This window comes from Phascolarctos cinereus, unplaced genomic scaffold (assembly GCF_003287225.1).
Source record: "Phascolarctos cinereus isolate Bilbo 61053 unplaced genomic scaffold, phaCin_HiC Scaffold_2;HRSCAF=192, whole genome shotgun sequence".
Lineage (NCBI taxonomy): Eukaryota > Metazoa > Chordata > Mammalia > Diprotodontia > Phascolarctidae > Phascolarctos > Phascolarctos cinereus.
This window is the reverse complement of record NW_027555625.1, coordinates 35490984-35516815: the sequence shown is the minus strand read 5'-3', so window position 1 is coordinate 35516815 and position 25832 is coordinate 35490984. Positions and strand designations below refer to the sequence as shown.

Here is a 25832-nt window from a genome sequence, read left to right as displayed (position 1 = left end):
TACAACAGGGAAAATCATTTAAGGAACACTTACAAAGTGAAAGACAACTTTAGCTTTAGTTGATTTTTCTTAAAGACAATTAACTATGGAATTGATAGCTAAATGTGACGTTAGACATGATCTAGGCTTCTCTATTATTTTGAATGGAAATAAGGTTCCACAGAAGTCATGACTTAACCAAGGTAAACAACTCATTATTGAAGGGATTAGGAATCCTGGTTATCAATCTATAGACTTCTCTGCACTATACCATGTTGTCTCCCTAAAGCCTTCAGTTTAACTATTTAAAAATTTTTAACTGAGAAACAAAATTGTTTTCAATAATTATTACCAAAAATATATTTCAGTTCTGTATTATGACCAGTTAAAAGAGACAGGAAAAAAGATCAAGTCAACCAGAAGTGAGAGAGGCCAACGTTTCCAATCTCCTTAGGCCATGCTCACAACTCCATAACTCCAAAGTTCTGTTCCAGTATTTTGGCCTTTAAACCTCTCACAACCTGTGAAAAGCTGTGATGGGGTCAGCCAGCTGTTTTCAAGGCCCTGCTGGTCTACCCATGAAGCCTCATTCATTGTCTCCTGACCAACTATCGTTTACTTCCTACAGATACCATTTCTGAATGGGCCCGCAGTGATCACATTTCTTCCTTCCCTAACTGGCCCAGCACCACCAGCAATTCTCCCAGATTTTATTTTATTTTTTTCCCATCTTTTTTTTTTTTTGCTTTTAGGTAATTGGGGTTAAGTGACTTTCCCAGGGTCACACAGCTAGTAAGTGTCAAGTGTTTGGTCTGAGGCCAGATTTGAACTCAGGTCCTCCTGACTTAGGGCCGGTGCTCTATCCACTGCACCACCTAGCTGCCCCATCTCCCAGATTTTATTGCCTACCACCTGGGCCTCTTCAGCGTTGTATCTAATTTCCTGTCTCACTGACTATCCCTTTTCCATGTATGGGGAAGAATTAGATTCTAGAAGCTATAACATTTAGGAACCAAATTAAAATTAAGGAATGTACTTCAGCAATCTCCCTGGCATCTGCTCTTTCACTCAATAGACTATCTCTCAAGGATTTCTCCAACTGTTGTAGAAATGGGTGACCTTTGGTCCCATGATCTTGAAAACTCATAGAATTCTATAGATTTCCTCTATTGTCATATTAGGATTTGGAGCCAGGGAGGAATTATCTAGTACAATCCCCTTATGAATGAAGAAACAGACCTAGAGAAATGAAGTAACTTAAAGTGTCACATAAGTAGTAAATAACACAACTGATCATCAGACCCAGATTTTCTGGCTCCAAAACCCATGAACTTCCACTCCACCACACTGCCAACTCTTCTTCATTGTTTGCTGTGGCTGTCCTATAAAAATCTGCATGCAAGATTTAGGCAACTCATTATTTCTTCTATCTATCTTACCCTTTTGTCTTTCTCCCTTTTATTTCTTCCCCTTCTCCCTTCCCTATCCTTGCTATTACTGTGGAATTGAAGTATAAAGTACTTGTTTATTAAATTAAACTTTGGGTTCCCTGTTATTTTTAAAATGAGAAGAATTTACCTTTCATACCTTTTTAAAAAAATCTTATCAAGTTAGTATTTGTTTTTGTCATTCTATTAATACCTACCCCCAGTCTTCTATTATAAGAAGTATAGGAATAAATATTGTATGTTATAAATATATGTTATGTATTATATGTAATATATAAGTATAAAAAGTCAGAAGTTACATTTTAAAAACATTTTTATGAATTACAACTGAGGGCTGAAACAATACAGATTTATGTGGTATGATGTGTATGTATAAATTATCAGTTATAGATCATATAGTCTAAGAGACCGACACTTGACTAAATTCTTCATTTGAAGTTCTTCAGTCAGTTCATTTCATACGTGGACTGCTTCAAACCTTCTTTAATCCATTGAAAATGTTTTAATTTTATTTGTCAAACTTTAAGAGACTGGGTTGTGCACTCGTTCCCAGATTTAGAATCCACAGAATCACAGAATTTCAGAACTGCTGACCCCCAGCAGTCTCGAGAGGGGCCCATTGGCCATCTAGTTCAGTTTACACCTGAAAAAGAATTCTCCCCCAGAGCTTACCTGAAAAGTCATCACCCCGTCTGTGATTGGAAACCTGCAGTAAAGGGGGAACCAACCCACTGCTTTTCAAGGCAGCCCATTCCACTTTGGGACAGTGTTACCTGTTACTCGTTAGAAAACTCTTCCTCACTCCAAACCTAAATTTGACTCACCTTCTACCCATCGCTCCTTTTGAATCCAAGCAGAATAAGCATCATCTTCACATACTTGGCGATAGCTGTTATCTCCCCAAGTCTTGTCTCCTTGAAGCTAAATGCCCCCATCTCCTTCAGCCAATTTTCATGTGAATTAAAGCACCTTTACTATACTGATGGCTCTTGTCTAGTTACCCTCCAGCTGACTTACGTCTTTCCTAAAATGAGGTACCCACAGCTCTCCATAGTAGTACTTCACATATGATCTGAGCAGGGCATAGAATTATTCTTACTCTTGTTTATTTACCTACCCACAATCTTCAGTTCATCAAGCATTATTAAACTCCTGTTCTGTGCAGTCTTCTGATAATCACTGGGGAGATATAACACTAGAATGGGTTCCTGCCTAGTGGAACTTAGAATCAATCATTTAAAAAATTTCTCAACAGTATTTTCATATTTAGCAGGAAATGTGTCATGTAGGTTTTACACTGCTTTAATTGTAATTATAGGTATTATATATTTTGACCAAGTTAAAAAAAAAAGATGAAACTACATGAAACCCTCATTATAATGTGTATACATATGTGGGTTTTGTTTCTTCAAAATCAGAATTTTCTTTCTGCTTATACCAAATCCGACTTTCCTAGAATTGAAAATTCCTTTCTTGAACAGTGCTGAAATTTGGTGTGTAAAATGTAATTAGGTTTATCGGGATGTCTTTTAACATTTCTAGAACATATGGTCAAAGAGCTAAGTAGAACTTCTCTCATCACAGACATTTTTATTTTTAACACAGATTACCTCATTTGCTTGGAATCTAATACCTCAGAGTTGTAGAGTGACTAGGAATCCTAAATTTAAATCCCTGACTCATTTAATTCCTAAAAGAGTTGTGATAATACCAGGAGAGTGAAAATTCCTTAAGAGTTTTCTCATGATCACATCAGTTTTATAATTCATCAAAACTCTATTTTTGAATATCTGAAATGGTCACATCTCTGTGGGATAGATTCAGTTGCCGGCAACGCTAAGTCACGTTTGGATGACCGACTGCCTGTCTTAACCTTCAGTTTCTGTTTTATCTCCCAACCTAAAATTTAAAGTGTAGTTCATCCAACTTTTAAACCTTCACAAAAACCTGTCTTCCCTGAACATCTCTTTCTCTCTCTCCCAACTGAATGTAAGCTCCTTGGGGGAGACATAATTTCTTTTTCTGTCTTGGAATTTTCATCATAACTTAACTTAAAATTGGTGCTTTGCATATAACAGGCTCTTTTTTTGGGGGGGGGTTGGCAGTGGGGTTAAGTGACTTGCCCAGGGTCACACTGCTAGTAAGTGTTATGTGTCTGAGGACGGATTTGAACTCAGGTCCTCCTGAATCCAGGGCTGGTGCTCTATCCACTGTGTCACCTAGCTGCTCCTATCAGGCTCTTAATATGTGGTTATTGAACTGAATTGAAGGTATTCTATAGTAAAACATAATTTCCAACTTGCTAACCTTTGCTTGAATTGTATAGTGCCCATTTCAGAAATGTACTTCAATCACTACATTTTGGTTGATTCTAAATTTGTTTTCATAAAGAAAGGCTGCATATACTCTATTCTACAAAGAGCATGATTTATATATTCTTAATTGTACTCAAATGGGAACGATGCCTCTTCCTTGCCCAAATTAAAAGGTAGAACAAGGGTAGCTATTGATCTGTTAAGTTCATGGCCATGAATGTTGTTAAAAATTAAATAAAATTTTGGCAAATCCTTTTATTAAACATTAGGAAAATGGCATAGGCATGCAGGTAATTTAATGAGAATTCCAGAAAGCAAGTGAAAGTCTTCAGATAGTTAAATCTATAAAATTATAGTCTGATAGGAAAGAACCATAAGAGATGATTAATTATTTCTTAGTACCAGGCATTCAGGGTGGGTTGGTGCTATGGAGTGCCCAGAGACACATGGAATAGTCATTCTTCTTACTGGTCTGGTTAGATTTTCAGTTGTATTTTATGGATTTCAAGTTCCCTGGAATCCAAAATATGAAAAATACAACAGGGCTAAGCCACACAAAATCATACTGCCCTCAGAACTTTAAAGATTATCAAGAAAAGAGTATATTTATCCTGCCTTGCCTTGGAGTTCAGAACTAAAGTGAAAGTTACTAGGTGGAAAGTCTAGATTTCAGCTTAATATAAGGAAGAGTAAATGGATAACTAAGGTTTAAAGCTGTTAAAAAATTAAACGGACAGCATTGTGAGTTGGCTTTGATGTTCAGGGTGACCACTGGGCAAGGCTGATGTCAAAGAAATTCCTAGATTTGCCTAGAGAGTTGCTATTGCTCGGTCCGTCCAACTCTCAAGATTCTATCATTCTATTTCATTAAGCGGTTTTTAAAAGTACTTTAATTCTCCCTCCTGTGCCACATGTCTGTCCCTATACCTTAACCATGTTCGGAACCAGAACCAATATTAAGCGCTATTAACATTATAGTTGACCTAAATTACAAGTTAGACAAGTTGTTTTAATCCGAGAACTCAACCACCAAGTGTAACACTATGGGGGAGAGGTGTTTGGCCTTCCAAAACCCCAACTTCAAAGTGAACTTTTAGAAAACAACGTATCAGATGGCAGTCTCTATTTCCATAACTCCTTAGAAACATGGGCAAGCCTCTAAACATTTTTAAGGGGCCAAGAGGATCCAATAGGAAGTGAACCTCTGGCTCACTCCACAGGAGCTAGGGTTGGGGACAAGGCTGGTAGAGTTTGGAGTCCCTCCAAAACCAAGCACATTGACTTCTGAGTCCTTATTTCTTCTCTGTGGTGGTGCCTCTTCCCTACCATGCTCTGAAGTAGAGGACCAAAGCCTAGTTGAGTCTTCAGCTATTTTTCCTTTGGTGTGAGAGAGGTTAGGGGGATAGGCCACATTATGATGCGTTTGTGGATTTCGTGGTCATCACAAAGTGCTGTCACGTGGGTTAAGAGACAGATGCTGGTTTGACTTAGAACCAATTTAAGAATTGTAAATGAATCCCACCCAGGGCCTCCAGGGGCATGTGATCAGAGGTGCTCCTTATTGCCTGTTCCTTAGCAGAGGCATCCTAGAATAGTAGAGCTCAGAGGAACCTTAAGGGTCACTTGGGCCAGCCCCTTCCTCTGTAGATGAGGGTGGTAGATCGAGGCAGCTACAGAGCACCAGAGGGCACTGAGCAGTAACTGGCAGCAGTCAGGAAGACCTGAGTTCGGATTCCACTCCAGGTACTCAGCAGTTGTGTGACCCTGCATATGTCACTTAACCGTTCTCTGCACACAGTTTTCTCCACTATTACCTTATGATAGGTGAATGATAACTTTAGAGAAGGTGGAGGGCAGTGTAGACTTGGGACATAAGAAATGCATGTGCACAGAAAAACTTTATTTTCTTTATAGAAGTGAGAAAAAGGTAATAAAGATCCAAATTATTAGCAAGGAGGTGACATGAAGTAGTGGATAGAACCAGAAAGACCTGGGTTCAGTGTGACCATGGGCAAATTATCTCTACTTCCAGTGCCCTAGGCTCTCACTAAGTCTATCTAAGTTACAGATAAGTTGCTGACCTGTATCAGTGAAGGGAGTTCACACACTGGAACACCCTCTCAGGTCTGGACCCTCTTGCCCCTCAAATAAAACCAAACATTCTACTCAGTTTAAATCCTAATCATTACTGTTGGGCAGCTACAGGGGACAGTTCCTTTAAATAAAGAACAGGAGATAGAACCTTAATCAGGATGTCATTTCCACTTCATGTACCTCTATCCAAATGTCTTCCACCAGTGACATGAGAAGGAAGAAAGAGCGTCCCAGGGTCTCCTGTCTTGTTCTTCAGAGGGCATTTCCGCTTGTTGTAAAATCATAACCCCCATGGTAAGAAAAAGGTTCTTGGGTATAATCCTCCACAGACACACTGCGCTGGGTGTGAAGGACGCAGTGAAGCCCAAGGCACCGTTCTTATTCCCGAGCTTACAGTCTAATTGGAAAGAGAACCCGTAGGTGGAAGAAAGCTAGGTGTCCAGCCCATCAGCACGTGAGGGCATAGGATGGTGGAAGGGCACAGCGGCCGGGAGGGGCGTTCAGATGGAGCCTCGTAGAGGATGTTTGATTTCAGAACAGCCAGCATGTAGATAGCGCTTTAAGGTTTGCCAAGTGATATACAAATACTTTATTCTCACAACAGCCCTGGGAGGGAGGTGCCATGGTTATCCCCATTTTACAGATGTGAAGTGACCTGCTCGGGGTCACCTAGCTAGGAAATGTCTGAGGCTGGATTTGAACTCAGGGCTTCCTGGCCCAGGCCGGGTTCTATGCCACATGGCACTCCTTGTCTGCCTCACTAAACACCACTTGTCTCCCTCTGACCTCCAGAATGAAAGACAAAGGCCTCTGGCATGGAATGGCCTTCCCACCCTGGCCCCTTCCTCCCACCAGCCTTCCCACACACTACTCCCCTCCATGTGCTCACCGTCCAGCTACCTTGGCCCCCTTTTTCTTCCCCGCATCCATCACTCCTCCCTACTCCATGTCCTTGCACCTCGAATCTGGAGTGCCCCCTCCTCATCTCCCTGGCTTCTTTCATGACTCATTTCTAGTCCCCCCCCTTCAGCAGGCTGTAGGCATTTTGGATGTGCCCAGTTCATTAAAGTAAGAGCTTCTCAAGGGCAGAGGCTGGATTTGCCTTTCTTTGTATCCTCAGTATTCAGCACAGTGCCAGGCAACATAAGCCCTTAATCAATACTTGATTGATTGCGTCAGCCAGGAGGAGTAAAGGCCTTGAATGCCCAAGTAAGGCATTTGGGCTTTACCTGTGAGCTGTAGGAAAACACTGATGCTCTCTGGGCAGTGGAAATGCCATGTGCAGAGCAGTAGTTCAGCCAGGTGAATTTGGCAGGAGTGGCTGGGGGAGGGATAGACAGAAAAGGGAGGCATGGGAGCTGTTACAATACATGGTGATGTCATACAAATGGAAGTGCTAGGGAGGAGAAGGATGCCTAGACTTCCCATTCAGTGGAACTGGGGTGAGTCCCAGCTTGTTCCGTGAGGTAGAGGTTAAAGGTCACCTTTCCTAAGGTTTGGGTCTGACCATGTCACCTTCCCCCACCCACCTCTCATCCAAGGCCACATAAAGTGTCAGATATATCACATCAATCCAGGTTTGCCCAACTCCCAGGCTCTACTGCCTGTCTATGAAGAATTGTTAGGACATGGTAACTTACTAGATGTGGGTGAAGAAGGTGGTCAAGGAGGTCTCTGCCAGCCAGAGATTATAACTAATTTACAGAGATAGGGACCCCCCAAAGGGAACTGCCTTTGGGTGGGGGAAGATGAGGCAGCACAGTGTAATAGACAGCACACTGGATTGGGACTGTGTTTTCTGAGATAACTCACTTACCTCTGGGCTTCAGCCTTCTCACCTGTAAAAACGTTATTTGTAGTTATTTGGGGTTCATAGACCTCTCATGAGGTGAGAAAACAGGTTGGCAAGGGGAAGTGCCATGCCCAGTGTCACACGCTGCAAAGACAGGATCCCAGCCTGGGAAGCAGGCCCACAGCCAACACTCCTTCCCTCCTCACTGCCGGCCCATTTGGTCCTGCCCAGTCCTTTGCCTGATGACTGCTTAGCATTCAATTCTAGTTGCTCTCCAGCCTCTCAAAAACTGATTGTTTCCTTTGCATTTCCATGAACATGCTTCTAAATATTTACCTCTGCAGTAAGTTTTGAGAGTCACCAGGGGGAGGTGTTTACCTCTTTTTGATAGAGAGTTTTCAAGGAATTTTGCAGTCTGTGCCCTCCAGGGCAAATCAAGTTTCACTTCTTCAGCCTGACACTGGAGAAGATCTGAAATAGGAGTTACCATTCTAGTCAGCCTTTTCAATTGGCTGTCCCAAGAGACAATGATAGGACGGTTCCTAGCATAGCAGAGGTGGGAGATAATTAGAGATCGTCCCATTGAACCCTACCTTTTTCAGGTGCAGAAGCCCAGAGATGAGCAGTGATGACCTACCTAAGGTGATACAGAGATATTGGTGTAGCAGGGCCTAGAACCAGGTCTCCTGACTCCTAATTGGGTGTTCCTTCCCTTATGTTGCACTAATATGCATGTTTTTAAAGAGCTGTTCAAAGTAAATCAAGGGTGCCACCGTAACACCAGGAAAGAATCAAAACAGCTCATTAAATGATTTCTAATATAGCTCAGGCAGGTGTTTATACTGGACTCAAACTTTGGGGATTTACCAAGTGAATCTCTCCTCCGTTGAGTGATGCTGTGAAACATAGTTGTATGAACATGTCCTAGAGGGTTCCCTCTGCTTGGAGAGCCTTTCCCCGATATGTCTTTGTCCCCAGCTTCTCCAGGCTACTTCTTACTGCTCCTTCAAGACCCGGTCCAAGTGCTGTCTGTTCCATGGAGCCTCCCTGGATCCCCCTTCGAGGAGTAATCTCCTCCTCTTCTAAGCTCTCAGAGCATCTTTGTTGCTTCACTTTCTACCTTACATTACAGGAACTGGTTACACATCTCACCTTCCTGTTAGGATATAAGTTCCTTGAGATTATAGGCCACATCTTATCCTCTGTATTCCCAATAACATCTTGTACAGGGCCTTGCACATAGGGAGTGGTCAGTATTTGTCAAATAGCAATGGAATCATCATCGATTTAGAGCTAAAGGGGCCTCAGACACCATCTGTTCCAAACTACCCATTGTACAGATAAAGAAACTGAGGCACAGGGGAGATGAGTGACTTGCCCACAGTTGCACAGAGAGTAAGTGGCACAGCCAGGGTACAAGCCCAGCATCGTTTCTCAGACACCCCACATTGAAGTATTTACAGTATGTTATAGAAGACTTTGAATGCTTTCTTTATGTCTCAAGCTTGGACTGGCAAGTTCTCACAAGACAGATTTTAGCTATCAGAGCTCAGACTGGGAATGTAGATCCCAAAGATAAGTCCTCAGATTTTTATCTCGGTAAGTTATGACAGTCCACAGCCAGATCTTTGTTTTTTTGGTGAGGCAGTTGGAGTTAAATGACTTGCCCAGAGTCCCACAGCTAGTGAGTGTTATGTGTCTGAGGCCAGATTTGTACTCAGGTCTTCCTGACTCCAGAGCTGGTACTCTATCCACTGCTCCACCTCACTGCCCCCACAGTGAGATATCTTGTAGTATAACTTGCACATCTTAAAAATGAATTGTACTTTGTAGCTTTGATATTCAAGTGGGAAAATTGGTTTGTGACAGAGGGGTGGTATCATGTTTGTGCCAGCTACGGAGGATGTGTGCCCACCTTTCTTGAAGTAGGTTTGTGGTTCCTCGTGATTTTCAGGTAATGGGTGGTGGAGTACCTGGAACTCTGTGACTGTCTTAAAATATATATCTTGCATTTAGTTTGGTCTTCTGCTGGGAAACACAAACATTCACGCCCCGTTTTCTGAGCCCAAGTCAGAATTATCGCCTAAGAATACAAATCATCAGTTGTTCTGTGCTATTCAACTCCAGTGTGCTAGTTTTCTTATGTGAGGGTAGATGTAAAAGCACTGTCCACACTTGTATAGAGGGGGGTGGGGTTTGGGGAGTCATGTAGATTAGGTAACAGAGCCAGCCTTTGTGATAACCTTTCAAACCCAGAGGTCAGCATCCATAACCTCCTGCCACCTATTAGTGTACCATGGCTTTCCCTTTCCCTTTCTTTAGCATTTTGCTTCCTGGTATTAAGAGATTTATAAAGTGTGCCAGTAGCCTTGTAAGCAGACAACAAAATCTACCTATCTTTTTTTTTTTTAAAGAAAAACCTTTGTACTGCTTTTGTTTTTTGTTTCTTGGGTTGTTTTGGTTTTGGGGTTTTTTGTTTTTGGTGGGTTTTTTTTGAGTTGAGGTAGTCTGTAGCAGCTAGTAGGGAAAGAGAAGAAACCTCCATGGTCTGTTCCCATGATGCCCTGTTTTACTCCCCCTCCCCCCCTTCCCTTTTGTGCTTATAGATGCTATTCTGGATGAACATAAAAGGAACGAACTTTTTACAGACAACTTTTGTAAAGTTTGTAGTGCGATGCTACAGTTTGAATCCCAAAGGATTTCACATTATGAGGTAAGCTGAAAGCAAAGAGGAATTGTGTCCTAAACTAGGTTGGGGTTTTTTTATTTCCATGATATTTCAAGCCATCCTACCCTTATGTCCCTGGAAAAAAACAGGTGAGAAATTAGGAACCTCAGGGGAAACTCTTAGCTTCGTCATTGGATGGTAGACTCACAGACATGATTTGAGCCTTCTTAGGGAGAGGCCACCAAACACAAGAGAAGTTTAAGTGGAGTACCTGATTTAGGGCTCTGACTTTACACTCAGACAGAGAGGGAAGGAACCAGTTCAACCCATTCACCTTATAAAGGAGGAAATGAGTTCCGCAAAGGTGACACGTCTTACCCAGAACCACAGCATGGCCACCCAGGGAGGGACAACAATGAAACTCCAGCTCTAGTTGTTCCTATTTCATGATGGTCTCAAGTCACTCCCCTGTTCATAGACATGCTTGTGAAGAGTTACACGGGGCCAGCAGAGGAGACCAGCCCCCTGGCGACGTCCACATCCCGTAAGACAGAACATGTGCTGGCTGCCTCCCATTTCTGCTGGTTGGGATCCTGTGCCTAGAACTTTTGGTGGACAGACAGCGCTGCTGCATGCTCTACAAAAGCATGTGGCATCTATTTCATTCAACTGTATTTAGGCCAAAGGTCTGCTTAGGCCAGTTTTGTTGTTGTTATTGAGGATGTTTTGGTTTTAGGTATTCAGACCATGTCCCAACCTCTGTGCTAAGGGCTGGGATTACAAGTACAAGCAGAAAGAAAGATAGTCCCTGCCCTCAAGGAGCTTCCATTCAGATGGAGGAAGAGAACACGTAAAAGGGAACTGAAAAGAAGGGGAGTAAGGGAATAGGAGAGAAGTCGCCTGGAGAGGAATGAGGCCTTGGCCAGCCTGGGTACCCTCTTCACTGGAGGCCCAGGAGCCAGCCAGCCAAAGGGAAGGGCCGCCAGGTAGAGGGGGTGTCCAGGGCTGGAGTGAGGCTGGGAGAGGAGTGGAATGCCGCCGAGTCACAGAGAAACAGTGCCAGATTTTCCACTGGCTTAAAAACGTGCCCCAGATCCAACCCTTAGAAACGTTTCCATGTTGGGTTGTGGGGTACTGTGCTGTTGTGGTTGTTCTTGTCAGTTCCAGATGGACAGGCTGGTCATTGAGAACTGCTAGCTTCCAAACTGTGGTGCGGGGCTTTATTTAATGAAGAGGTAGAGACTGGAAAGCCAGCGAAAGGCTCCCTGCCAGCTCGTCCTGATTGAGCATCCTGCCCTGCTCCTGAGCCCTGCCCCACTCAAGGCCGCAGAGCAGATTTGGCTTTCTCACCGAGCTCTGTCATCTCTTTTCCCAGGGCAAGAAGCATGCTCAAAAGGTTAGATTTTATTTCCAAATTCACGGGGAACAAAGTGAAGCCCAGGGCACTGATAAAAGAGGGCAGCTGGACTTTGTGGCCCGGCAGGTGAGTGCCCGCGATACTGTTGTGTTGTTAGACAGGCTCCGAGTTGTTGAATCTTTGTAATTGAGACTGCGCTTGATTTCAGGCGGATGGGAGTGGAGTGGTGGACAAAAACAAATTTTGTGAGCTCTGCAACATGATTTTTAGTTCCCCAGTTGCTGCTCAGTCCCACTATTTGGGGAAAGTTCATGCCAAAAAGTTGAAGCAGTTCATGGGAGAACATGCTCAGACGTCTCCACCAAGCGCTCAGCCAGACAAGGGTAAGGTTCCATTCACCTCATTATCTTCCATGCTCCTCGTGTTCTTGAACTGTTGTTTTCCAAAGTCCATCCTCCATCTTTGGTTCTGGAAGCATCCCTGTGGGGAAGTATCTTTTTGAAAGGACTCATTGCTCCTCTCCTGCTTCTTTACTTTCATTCTGTGTCCCTAACGTTGAACTTGGAGAGTATGATTGCCCATTGGACATGACCTCCCTTTTCATCCTGGGCCTCTTATCTGAATAAAGCCAAATCAAAACTAGCTAGTGAACTAGCTCTGCTCCACCTGGCCACCTGGCCATCGTCTGACAGCAAGCTGCCTACCCCTGCCATGCTCCTTTTCTCCCTGCTTCTAATTTAAACAGCAGATCAAAATTAAATCATAAAGCATTATCAATCTCTCCCCTTCTCTGTTGTTAATCTCATTTCTTTTCCTTTCCTACACCTTCCTTTGCTTCATACCATATTCAGCCAGTACCCTTACTATAAAATGGTATGGCCATAGCATAGCCTAGGTAGATTTCCTTCTATCCAGCTAGCAGAGAGCTCTCCATTTCCCTGTTAAGATCCAGAATAGGTATATCATTATGAACAGCAAACAATTATTAATCACCCACTGAGAATCATAAGATAAGATCCCTGTTTGGGGGGCTTGATAGTCTAGTTGGGGAGACAGAACATGTGAAATATACTGTGAGAGACTGCTTAAGAGAACCCAAGAAAAAATGGGGACATTTATTCTGAAAGTGGATGGAAATCTGGAACTCCATCCAGACCAGGTTTTGAAATGGAGCAGAATTGGAGGCTTGGGTCCTGTTAGAAAGATAGTGATTGGGCATCTCTGTAGCTAGTAATCCACCACTCTCTTACTGATTGCCCTTCTTTGGAGGAAGGCAATTCATTTCCCAGTATGAATTATTCACCAATGTAGCATACTCCATTTTTGCCAAGTTGCCAAGCTGAAACCAGTGCCATGAAAAGCTTTGTATACCATCAGCAAGATGTCAGAGTACCAAATATTTATGTTAGAACAGTCTCCCAAAATATATATATCAGGTTGTACAAAATTTATGATTAATTTTAGCGTGTGTATTATGCTGAGAATGGATTCTTCATTAGGGTCAGTTTTTGCAATCATGAGACAGCGGACCAGTTCTCTTAGAGCATGTTGCAAATCAACCGAAAGATTAACAAAATCAGAATCTCCCATAAGAGTTAGGATGCCCTAACCTCAGTCCCCTAGGCTGAATGAGCTGACCTCAGTGAAGTAGGTGGAAAGAACTTTGAAATAACGTGGGGCTGGGAATACATAGTTTGAGTGGTATTAAGTAATTGCTTGGCTTTCACCCCGAAGTAAATAAAGAACAAGCCATGATGAATTAGTGACATAATATGTTCTTCCAGATAGACTCTGATTCCCTGGCCATTAAGAGTGAGCCAAGAAGGAGGTGTCACAGTGGTCAGCTTGCCATGCTGGGCTTAGCTTTCTCTGATTTTTTTTTTTGTATACCAAGACTTTGGAAGCATTTCTGCACAGAAAAACATGGTGACCAGGTTTGGATTCCAACACGCACACACTGGTAAACATGCACATTTACTCTGATCTTACTAATCCTACTTGGTGGCTTTGAGTGGACATACTAAGGATAGCAGATTTTTGAAGAGTTCTCTTGATGTAGAAATGTTTTAAATATGTTACATGAACAAGTGTTTGTCACCTCTATGAAAATAGATTTTTCTGTTAAAATTCTATTTTATCCCATTTTCTATAGCTGTGTCTAGACATTAGGAGGCTGTTCTTCTCTCAGCAGGTCTTCCTGTTGCTAGTTGTGCTGGGCCAGAGCCACAGCATCCCACTTCTGACAGAGCCACCCCAGAAGCGGTGATGGAAGAAATCGCCCTGTCCCGTGGCGGCCCCGCCGTGGATCTGAAGGATGCAGACAAGTACTGCGAGTTGTGTTGCGCATCCTTTAACAGCCCGCTCATGGCCCAGCAGCACTACCTGGGCAAGAAGCACAAGAGGAGTGAGGCCCGCAAGAAGATCCTGGAAGAGATCGGGCACGAGACCCTCCCCGCCGAGTCCACGAGCAGCGGTGAGTAGTAGGGTTACCCTAGAGCAGCCCCGTAGCACACGTCTGCAAATGCATGTGCCTTGCCGCTCATCTGCAGGAGAAGCCCATGTAGTCTAGCATCTGAAGTTTTGCACAAGGAACGATGGAGTAGTGCATCAGAAAAAGCATTAGATTTGGAGCCCGAGGTCCTGGGTTCAAATTTAGCTTCTATGGCACCTAGGGCAAGGCATTTAATTTCTCTGGGACTTGAGTATCCTCACTTGTAGAATGAGACGGTTGGAGATTTTTAAGGTGCCTCTCAACTCTTAAGTTGCTGACCCTCACGTAGAAAGCCCTTCTTTGTACCCACCACTATGTTGGTGTTTCAGGGAGACCAAGCAGATGCAGCTTCTTCTGCCCTCAGAAAACTTTATCAACTGATTATATCGACCAGGTTTACCCGAAAGGACAGTGTGGGACAGATGATCAGGTGCCGGGTTGTCTCAGACAGGGATCCAGAGAAGCAAACAGTCTTTGTAGGGGCCTGTAAGCAGGAAGGATTGACTTCGTGGAGGATGTGAACTCTTGGGAGAGGTGCGATAGGACAGTCAGGCATCTCAGGCGCTGGGGACATGATGAGCCAAGGCACTAAGGCAGAAATGAGCTTGGAATGTGCCAGGCACAGCAAGGAGGTACTTGGTCACTCTTCTCCCAACGTGCTCTTTTATTCACTCTGCTTCGTCCTTGCCACTTATGCGTCGTATCTTCCCTTCTGTATTCTCGTCACCCACCTTCTTCCCCCCAGAATGGATTTGTTGAATAACTTCTGTCTTCAGGGAAGTTGGTTTAGCTAAATGCTAAAGGTATGCTAGGGTTTTGTGAGTTAGACATAGAATTTTGGAGATATCGCTGAAGTTGAGAGTTTTAAGGGAATTCATTGACTGTGTAGTCTGACCCATACCTGAAAAAGAGTCCTCACTGCAGCGTGCCTTATAAGTGCTCCGCCAGATTTCTGCTTAAAGACCTCCAGTGAAGAGGGCCCTGGCCTCATGGAGGCAGCCTGTCCCACCCGTGGGATTGTTAGGAAAGTCTTCCTCATATCAAGTCGAGATTTTCTTCTTTGCAGTTTGTCGCTGTTGTTTCTAGGGCCAAGCAGGACAAATTCCTTCTCCCTTTCACATGATGGTCTTTCAGACAGTTTTCTCCAAGCTAAATATCCCCAGCTTCTTCAGCCTTTCCTCATTTGGCGTGAGCTCAAGACCCTTCACCATCCCTCTTGCCCCTCTTCATTCTCTCCAGCTTATCTGTACCTTTCCTAAGCCATGGCCCCAGAACCAAGCACAACACAACAGGTGTGGTCTGACTGGGTAGATACAGTGGGATGATCACCCCTTTCATCCTTAAAGCTCTGCCTCTCTTATGCAGCCTAAGACCACCTTAGCGTTGGGGACTGTCATACAGCACGCTGGATTCATCTTAGATTGGCTATATACAAAAATCCCCAAGTCTTTTTCACACAAACTACTAACTGTTCCTCCTCTGTCTTATACTTGGGCATTGATTTTTTTCTACCCAAGTGTATGAGTTTCTATTTATCTGTATTCAGTTTCATCTTACGAGATTCTGCCCAACAGTGTCCTCACTCTGTCATCTGTTATGTTTGTTATCCCTCCCAACTTTGTGTCATCTGCAGATTTAATGAGCATACCCTTTGTGCTTTTATCCATGTCACTGATAAAAATGTTGAAGAACACAGATCCCTGGGGCACTTCCCCAAAGACCTCCTGCTACATTGACACCAAACCACTAGCGTCTTTGACCATTCATCCAGTAATTGAACTAAGCCACGTATCTCCCAGGAATGGAAGCTCACTGGCTTTTGGTTACAGACTCTATTCTCTTACCTTTTTTTTTTTTAAATGAGATATTTGCCAGTCTCCAGTCCTGTGGTATCCCTCCCCATTCTCCATGATCAAGACTGGCTTGACAACCACATTCTTGAGTTCTTTCAGTTCCATAAATGTGGTTCATCTGGACCAGATGTTCAAATTCATCCAGGACAGTCAAGTGCTCTCTTACTCTCACTTTACTGAGCTTGGGTGTTAATTCTCTATTTGCCATTTGTGTACAAAACTTTTCTGTCCAAAGATGAAGACATCAAGTGTGCCTCCTTTAGAAAGGCCCTGCTAGGAGATCTCTTGAGTTACCAGCCCTGAGAGGCTTGGAATGAACAACGCCAAGTTTTGTGAGATAGGTTTGTGCTGGGTCTAGCATTTAGGAAGCATATAAATTGATGCCCCATGGGAGGAGGAGCTTTTAGGAGCCTTGGCCAGATCTCAGAATAGAAAGTATAACGTCCTCAGAACCCAGAGACCTCATGAGAATGAAGATGTAAGCTGTGTTTGCTAATGTATTCCCTTCCCTCTGCCAGCCCGGGCCTCCCTTTCCTCTCTCCTCGTTGGTCAGTGAACATTTCTGTCTTCTCTTCTCCCGCGGTCCATCGCTCTCTTTTCCCTTGTTTCTTTCTTCTCCATCTGTCTTTCTGAACTGGCCGTAACAGAGAAATTAAATGTGGAAGATGTGTTTGTGTTTTTTGTTCCCTTTGGTCTCACCTGCGCTCTTTTCTCTTAGCTCCAGCTCCTTCCTTACATCTCTACTTGAATGCCCTGCTGTCATCACAAATTCAGCATTTCTAAGACTAAATTCATTTTCTTTCCCTTCCACCCAAACCTCTCAGTCTGTTGGTGGGGCCACCATTGTTGTATTCACTCAGGCTGGAAACTTTAGAAGGATCTCTGATCAGCTCTCTTCTCTCTTTCCCCTAGCCAATGAGGCCCACTGGTTCTTCCCTAGAGATGCTTCTTTGCTGTCCTGTTCTCAGTGTTCCCAATACCACAACCCTAATTGAGTCTAACATCTAAAACTGGCTACTGCAGTTTCTAACTACAGTTGATTCATCTGTTCAGTAAATGCTCACGTCTTAAATGGCACTCACTTTGTGCAAAGCTGGACTGTGCTAGACACACAAACAAGACCCAAATTTAAAAAGGCCCTGGCCTGAGGCACTCACATTCTAATGGGAAATAGAACACACATGCCAAAAGTAAGGCCAAGGTAATTTGAGAAGGGAAGAAAGCCAGTTGGGAAAGAGATGTGGGGTCACATAGGTGACACTTCAGATTCTGCGAAGCAGACGAGGTCAGGAGGGCGTTCCAAGTGTGGAGCCCTGTTGCTGTGAATGCGCCGAGATGGAAGTCTATTAGTCCAGTTTGACTGGAACACAAAGCATGTACAAGATAGGAAGGGGAGAAGCAAGGCCAGAAGTCTAGGTCAGTTCCATACTGTGAGGAGAAGAGAATCAAAGGAAGGGACTGGGCGACTGGTCAAGGTTGATGGGTCTTGGCTGACTGATGCTGGAGAGAAGGCAAGCCTAACTACTTTCTCTACCACAGGAAGGGATCTTTGGGTGGGAGAGGAGAAAACAGAAATGGATAATAGGGAATGGAAACCCAAGATATTGATGGAGAGAATAAGAAAACACCCAGCTGCCCTTTGTGGGTACAATCACTAGGCCCAAATGAATTACATCCCAGTCATGGAAAGAATGAGCAGATATGATTGAGACAGTTTGAGCTAATTAGAGCTGCCCAGAGGTAAAATGGCCTTCCTCGGAACCAAGGAGTTCTCTTTCACTAGAGGTCTTCAAGTGAAGACTAAATGACCCCTTGCCTCAAAGGGATGTCATAGAGGGGATTTGGGTTCTGGTACAGGTTGGCCTAGCTGGCTCCCAAGATCCTATCCAGCTCTGAGATAGGACAATTTCATTGAAATTATTTTTTTAAAAGATTTTTATGTTACCCTAAAAAAGATTACTGTTGTTTTCTCTAAGTTAGTGTCCTTTGATGGTCAGTGAGTCAGTATGCATTTATTAAGCCCTTACTATGTGCCAGGCACTGTGCTAAATACTGGGTTTACAAAAAAAGGAAGAACTACCCCTGCCTGCACAGAGCTCCCAGTCTAATGGAAAAGACAACATGCAAGACAACTTTATATGTACAAGATATGGACAGAGTCGATGGGAAATAATCTTAAAAGGGAACACACTAGCATTGTCAAGTTAACAGGCATTTATTAAGTGCCTGCTGTGTGCCAGATAATGTGCTAAGTGCCAGGATACAAAAAAATGGCCAAAAAATCTTGAATATAAAAAGATTACTAGATAGAAGTAGCAGAGGAGTAGAAAGGTTACTGGACTCAAAAGACCAGATATCTTGCCTTCTTACCTCCATTTCTGCCCCTTCCTCTACCTTCCAGGCCACAGCCTCCCTCTTAACCCCAGCCCTGCTCCTCCTCCTCCTGATCTAGATACAGGATTTCTTAAACTTTCTGCACTCCCAACCCCTTGAGACCCCTTTTCCCATTTGGGCAATGTTCCTTGACTTTGTGTGGTCTGAGGGCATGTGCAGTGCAAAGTGTGCATGCTTTGTATTCAGAACCAAGGCTACAGTGAAATTGCCCAGTACAGCATGGTCAAGTGCTGCCAGAAACACCTCGGATTCATTACCCATTCAATTTTTAATTAATTTTTGGTCATTGCACACTCAGAAACCTTTTACTTTGCCAGATGGGGTCATGACTCACAGTTTAAGAAGTGCTGATAGAATCAAGTCCAAACAAATTAGTCTGGCACCAGCAAAGTCCTTCATAGATACTGCTGCCAGCCTGCCTCAGCTGGCTCATTTCCCCCTACTCTACTGCTCGCACATGTTGTTAGCTTCACCTGGATCCATCCCTCTCCTTCCTTTGGTCCAGAAGGCCAGATTCCAGGACTTTCCTACCTGGGGCACCATCCCACTCCATCTCCCCAGGCTAGTGCTGCCCAGAAGGCGGTGATGCAGGACGGGCTTTGTCCAGGAACCCTCCTCAAGAGGAGACCACCTGGCTCCAGTGGGCTTCTTAAGGGTACTCCACCGCTGTCCCACCTGTTTCCATCTCTTGGGCCAGGAACACTCACTCTCACGTGTGGTCTCTGAACTGTGTTCAGAAGAGAAAAAGCAAGGAGTGGCTAGAAGATCTCCCCTGGGGATACGAGAGCAGGAACGCATAGTCGCCTGTGCCTCATTAATAGTTTCTGGGGGAGGCAAAGAAATCCTGCCTCTCCACACCCCACCCCAGCCCACCCCCAGCCTGTGGTTCTCTCAGGATCCATCCTCCCAAAACATGGTGGAAGGAAAAAGTCAGAAAGAAAGCGTGAGGTGTATCAGCTTGCTTTTGTGGGCCATTGTAGAGACAAGGGTTCCGCCCCAATGGTGCTTCCTACCAACAGTCCAAGCCAGTCATTTCATCTTGGGACAGTTCTGCCCCTTGGCGCCTCTTGGCGCCCAAGATTGGGGCTGGAGTCCAGCCTCTGAGAGAGACTTGGTGGCGCATTGGACGTCATGCTAACCAAAGCATGGGGCTGCGGTCGGGGAGACCTGAGTTCCACGTCACCTCACCTCTGTCTGCCTCAATTTCCTCAACTACAAAATAAGGGTAATAACAGCACCCATCTCCCAAGGCTACTGGGAGTATCAAAGGAGACGGTATTTGTAAAGCGCTTAGTGTGGTGCCTGGCACGTAGTAGGAGCTTCAGAAATGCTTGGGTCCTCTTCCTTCTCTCTCCCTCTCCACCCCCACTAAGAAGCTGCTTCAGCCAAAGAATTCATCTTGGGGCAACGCCCAGCCACTGAGACTCTGTCCTCTTAACAAGGTCGGTGGGCATGGCTCGTGAGCTTCATCATCTCTTGATGAACTCTCTTACAAGTTACTATTTCAGTATGCGGCTGGTTGATTAGAGTAACACTTTTAGGTTCTGGCTGAGCTCCCCCTCCTCCATTTAAAAGAAGATTTTGCCCCATGGGAGTCAACAGATATAACTGAGCCGTTCCTATGTTCCTGAGTAATTTTGTTAAAACCTTTACACTGTAGGGCTTTGAGGGCCTTAGGGACCATCTGATTCTGACCCCTCGTTTTACAGATGAGGGAGCCAAGGCCATGAGTGGAGGCTGGTTGATGGCAGCTGTGAGCAGAGCCCAGGCCTGCTTCCACTACAGCAGGGGCTATCACAGAGGGTAGACGGGAGAGCCCATTGACTGGAGGGAGGAGCTCGCTGTTTGGGACTTTGGGCATGAAAATCTTGGGGGGGAGGGGCACAGGATTAAGTCCCCTTGCCTTGATTGAGTACTTGGACTTAGCGAGTTCTGCCTGCCAGAAACAGCTGGCGAAAGACGGGGATCTGGGGCGGCTAGGTGGAGCAGTGGATAGAGCACCAGCCCTAGAGTCACAAGGATCTGAGTTCAATCTGGCCTCAGACACATAACACTTACTAGCTGTGTGACCCTGGGCAAGTCACTTAACCCCACTGCCTAACAAAAGAAGGAAAAAAAACGACAAACAGGGACCCAAGGACCCCTGAATGGATTTTGTATTTTTTAAACCTTTTGGGGAATGTTTCAGGTTCTGCTTTGGTAGGGGGCGGAGCTGGATAATAAAGCATAAGGGAAAAGGGACAAGCTGAAAAGACCATCATATTAGAGAAAGAAAATAGATAAAGGAGGAAGTGACAGCTTAGAGGAAAAGGCAGCGGAAGTCAGGGGTCTCGTTAGATTCCAGGCTGTTCTGTGGTCTTAGCTGGCCGTGGCAGAGCAGGGAGGTGGAAGCAGCTGATAGACCACCCTACCCTGCTGGAGCCAACACTCAGCCTAGGATTCCTTTCTTAGTCTCATTATCGCCATCATCATCATCATCATCTTCATCATCTTTGGGGCATCTCTAAGACTCTGAAAGCAGGTTGTCTTGTCCTGAGCTTGGGGACGTCAAGGAGATCTTGAGCTCAGTCACGTCTGTTGCCCACAAGCTGTGCCGGAGAGGATGATGATTGTACTGGATTCCACCGAGGGCTTAGGAGAGGCGAGCAGGAGCGCATCCTAGAAAGGGGAGCAGGCTGAGAGGCATCGGGGGCAGAGCTGGCCTGTCTGAGGCAGCGCCTTTAGGCAGCCTGGCTCATGGTAGAGGTCCCTGGTAATGGGCTCAAACGAGTGGGTTTCTTTTTGATGTCTCTGCATACTGACATTAACCTGAATTCTGTGTTCTTTCAGCACTTGGTGTGGGTAACTACATCTGTCCCATTTGTAGTATCACCCTTACATCCATAGAAATGTACCAGTCCCACATGCAAGGAAATAAACATCAAATTAAGTAAGTAATTCTGTGACGATGCCCCTGTGACATGGGTGACTAGAGCCTCTGTGCATAGACGCTCCTTCTGCACGAGCAGGCCCCAGACACCCGAGGCTCCTCATCCTCATCCTGGCTTCCCGCGTCCCAGTGGCCTCTAGAAAGAAGCTTCCAGAACATCTGGCCTTGGCCGCAAGGCGGGCTGCTGACTGCAGCCGCACTTGCCAGCTCAGCCAGGCTGGGCCATGGGACTGGGGCTGGTAATCTGACTTGTTCAGTGAAGTCAGCACCGGGAGGGTTTGGGTATTGCAATGGTGGTGGTTAAATCAAAATACAGCATTTCTGTTTTCTTTCTTTTTTTTTTAATTAGGAAATTTGTATTTTCTGATTTTTTTTTAAATTTGGGAGCTAAATTTTTTGGCGAGCTGTCTTGGTCTTGTCTGCAGTTCTCTGTCTCTTCTGGAGGCATCAGAATGAGTCCTCTCCACTCAGAAATGCTCAGTGGCTCCGGAGCACTTGACAGGCCCGTCCCTCAGGCTGGGTCTGCTGGGAGCTTCTGCCGCCTTCCCGTGGGCATTAAGGTCCTCGACATTTCAGGGTGAATCCATGGTCTTTCTCTCTTTATGCTGTGCTTGTTTTTTTATAAAAGCCCTCGTTTAGATTTCTTATGAAACTTGCCAGTGCTGCACTCCTTTTCCCTGGCCTTGTCCCCCAGCCCTCTGACAGAGTGAGAACAAGGCTGAGAAGGCTGCTGAATACTTTGGTTTTCACCTAGTTCACAGAAGGGGAAATAAATTAAAACCCTTACGAGGAGACTAGAATATCTTTCCATCTCACCTCAAGTCGTGCGTGGAGGGATGTTTTTTTACATGCCCTCCAGATGTTTGTTAATTCAGCCAGTGCATGCATGTGCTTTAATGGAGCTGTACAGTCAGCTTATATTGGTAAGGTGATCCAGAGCTGATTGACTCAGGATCCAAAAAGATTTGAACAGCTGGAATGATGGACAGAATCTACACAAGAGGAGAGGGGCGATGCAACCAGGCATTTTGTAGGAAAAAGCCCCAGGGGGCTTGGTGGCCCACAAGCTCAGTGTGAGGGGCATGGTGTGCTATGTTGTGGTATAGCTTGGCATCCCAGGAAGGAATGTGGCCTTGGGCCTCATCCTAAGAAAGACAGCCACAAAGGAGGGGGAGACATCCTTGCCCTGTTCTCTGTCCTGGGCAGGCGTGTAATGTCCATCTCTGAGCACATTTCAGAAACCTTGAAGAGCGCTATTTTATCCAAAGAGAAATGACCTGTATCATAAGGGGACTTGAAACCATGTAATAAGAAGGAAGTCAGGGAATTTAACCTTCAGAAGAAAAGACTTAGGGGGATCATGATGCCATCTTCAAACATTTATGAGATTGTTGTTGAGAGGGGATAACACAGTCTGATTGGCCCTCAGGGGAGGGAATGGGAGCAGAGGAGGTGAACATCCACAGGGGCACAGCTGGACTCAGTGTAGAGCAGAGGAAAAGGGGGCGGGGCTCCTTTTGAGGTAATGAGTTCCCTGTCACTGGAAGTGTTCAGGCAAAGACAGGTTTATGGGAAGGTTTTAGAGGAGGTGGGCACTTCAGATACAGACAGGATGAGATGACCCTGAGTACCTTTTCTGTAAGTATGCATATTATTCTTATTTAACTTAGTAAACTAAAATTTTTCAACAACAAAATTCCTTGTCCCTGGCCATATAGTACGTCCCCATAGGAATTTCCAGGACTCTTTTCTCAGGCCTGTCTTCAGAGGTCCATGAACCAAGTACCTTCCCTAGTCTAACCTTTGACAGTGATCTGAGCCCTGAGGACTGAGGCTGGACCACACTGTCTCCACTGTGGCCAGGAAATCCTGGCATCAGTTGTGTCTCCTAAGCAGAGATTGGGGAGGAGAGCCCAAAGGGAGGACTCCGGGGTCTGTGAGTGCCCTGGAGACACTAGGGGCATCTTCTGGAAGTGGGGTTGGGCCTGTTTCTGGATGTGATATCTCGGTTGAGAAACGCAGGCTTTAGAGCTGGGAGGGAACTTGGAGATCATCCAGCCAACCCTCTCTTTTTACAAATAAGGAAACTGAGGCCGAGGGGAGGGAAGTGAGGTGCCCAGGGCCAGCAGAGCTGGCATTCAAACCCAGCTCCTTTGGCTCCAAATCCAGCTGTGTCCCATTGGCTCCCACTGCGTCCTTGAGCCTAGTGAACTTTTGAAAGGACATGTTCTAAACAAAGCAGCCCAATAACAGCCTTTCTCCCCCTTCTTTCCCTCAGAGAATCCCTGGTTGTCAACCTCATGAAGAATTCAAAGAGAGCCTTTCACTCTTTCCAAGATGAGCTGGCTGACTACATCCAGGTGCAGAAAGCCCGTGGGCTGGAGCCCAAGACTTACTTTAGGAAGATGGCGGAGGAGCACTTTGAGATGGACCAGGACAAGGAGGAGCTCGCTGCCCGGCCCCAAAGTGTGCTGGCGGCATTTGAGCAGAGACTCCCACCTGAGACTTTCCAGGCCTGCCCAGGAACGTGTGCCCTCACTCGAACGGTTGAGAACACGTTGCACCATCGGTCACCAGTTCACAACAGCAGACTCAGGCTGGAACTTCTGGCCACTGTCAGCCCAGCAAGGAAGAGTTCTCAGAAAAATTAGTGGCCTTGGGGCCCACACAGCAGGACAGTAACTCGGGCCTGTCCAGCGTCTCCTCCGACAACAGCACCGATTCCTGCCACGCGGGTCAAAAGCCAAAAGTGATTCACCAGAGGAAGAAGAGGCATCCCAAGGAGGAGAGAGAAGACCGGCCGATCAAGGAAAAGAAGAGGAAGAAAAACATGGAGGACAAAGACTCAGGCAGAGACCACAGGGCCATCCGAAGGAGGAAGGCAGAGGCAGATGGCAGCCGTGTCAGAAAGCCAAAGCATAGGAAAGAGAAGAGACACCAGGACGTAGCGGCTGACAGGGAAGACCGCAGACACCGGAAGGAGAAGAAGGAGCCCCTGCCCAGGCGGACAGAGGAGGAGATGTTGTGGGACGAGTCCATCCTGGGCTTCTGAGGCCGCTCGCCTGCTGGAAGGTACCTGAGGGTGGCATGGCCTCGGACCCCCAGCCATCACGAGGATGCCCAAAGGTGTTCGGCCTGTTCTCCAGCACTTTATAATGAGAAGTAACTTCTCTTAACATTTTCTAAAAATGATTTCATGAAAATGCCTTGTTTTTCCAGGTAATGCTGCTTCATTTTGTATGGAAGGCTAGTTTTCTTCCCCAGGTGGCAATGGTATCTTTGAGTTGTCCTTTATTTCAGATGACCTTTCCAAATTCCTTTCTTGCTTAGGTTCCTGTTAGTTTTGGTTAAGGTTTGGTGTTTTGTTTTTCTTGATCGTTTTTTCAAGAGAATATATGGAGCAGTGTAGGATTATTTTTTTCCATGTTTAGACTTAATTTACAATGTGTTTTCCAGGTGTGAAAGTATAAATGACATAGGCTAAAGTTAGATAGACATAGTTCAAAATGTTCTCAAGTAAATAATACTGATCAGAATTCAGCCGCATTCAGGAAGGGTTCATATTAAAAATATTCTAATTTTACATGCTGTTCTATGCAAATGATGTCTTCCCTTTATAATGTAGTTGTATCTTTCCCCGAATGATTTGGACTTAGTCCTTCATTCCTGTGTTATTTGGCTACAGCTGGTAAGGAGGAGGTGCCTAAGCAGTGATTAAAGAAGTGCTTGTTAAACCCCACATGGGGTCGCAAAAAGTTTGGCAGCAGTAAAAGGTTTCTGAATGTGCAGCAACCAAAATTAATTAAAACTCAAGCGTATCATGAATCCGAGGTGTTTCTGGCAGCACTTGCCTGTGCTGCATCGGGCAACTTCATTGTCACCTTGGTTCTGAACACAGAGCATGCACAGTGTGAAGCACGTGCGCTTTGCACCTGTGCATGCTGCCAGGCCACACAACACCAAGGCATGCTGCTGAAATGGGAAAAGGTGTTGCGAGTGGAAAAAAGTTTAAGAAGCCCTGGATTAATCGACTCTTGCTTAATGAAATCCTTTCTACCTCAAGAAACATGGACAGGAAGTTCTCCCACCCAAAATCACTGTTCTTGCCACACAGATCATAGACCAGACTTCCAGGCACACGAAATGACGTGGTACTTGGGGACCACCCTCACTAGCAGTCTGGTCCAGTGGACACAGAGGGTGGAGAGCTGTTGACCCTTTCCCAAGACTATGGTGTAGCCTCTCCATCATACCTGGGCCCAGTCTCAGTCCCTGCATGGATAAACAGAGCCCCGGGATGAAAGGCACTTTGGCACAGGCGGAATCAACCTGGAGCGCTATGTTTGTTTTTTAGGGAAGTTGAATATAGAATCACAGAGTTTAGAGATAGAATGGACTTAAGAGATCATTTCTCAAACTGTTTGGTCTCAGGACCGTTTTACAATCTGAAAAAGTATGGAGAACCCCCAAAGAACAATTGTTTATATAGGTTATAGCTATTGACATTGGCCA

General features: G+C 45.2%; 1 protein-coding gene across 1 annotated transcript in view; it reads left to right on the top strand.

The window, feature by feature from the left end:
- The window catches only part of KRCC1 (lysine rich coiled-coil 1), a 38730-nt gene extending 13585 nt beyond the window's left edge, over positions 1-25145 (top strand). Inside the window, 7 exon segments of the mRNA XM_078149293.1 lie at positions 10235-10341; positions 11672-11779; positions 11862-12036; positions 13845-14126; positions 21221-21320; positions 23599-23927; positions 23930-25145. Of these exon segments, the coding sequence (XP_078005419.1) occupies positions 10303-10341; positions 11672-11779; positions 11862-12036; positions 13845-14126; positions 21221-21320; positions 23599-23927; positions 23930-24372 (1476 nt within the window). The 5' untranslated portion in view covers positions 10235-10302 and the 3' untranslated portion in view covers positions 24373-25145.
- The last annotated feature ends 687 nt before the right edge of the window (positions 25146-25832 follow it).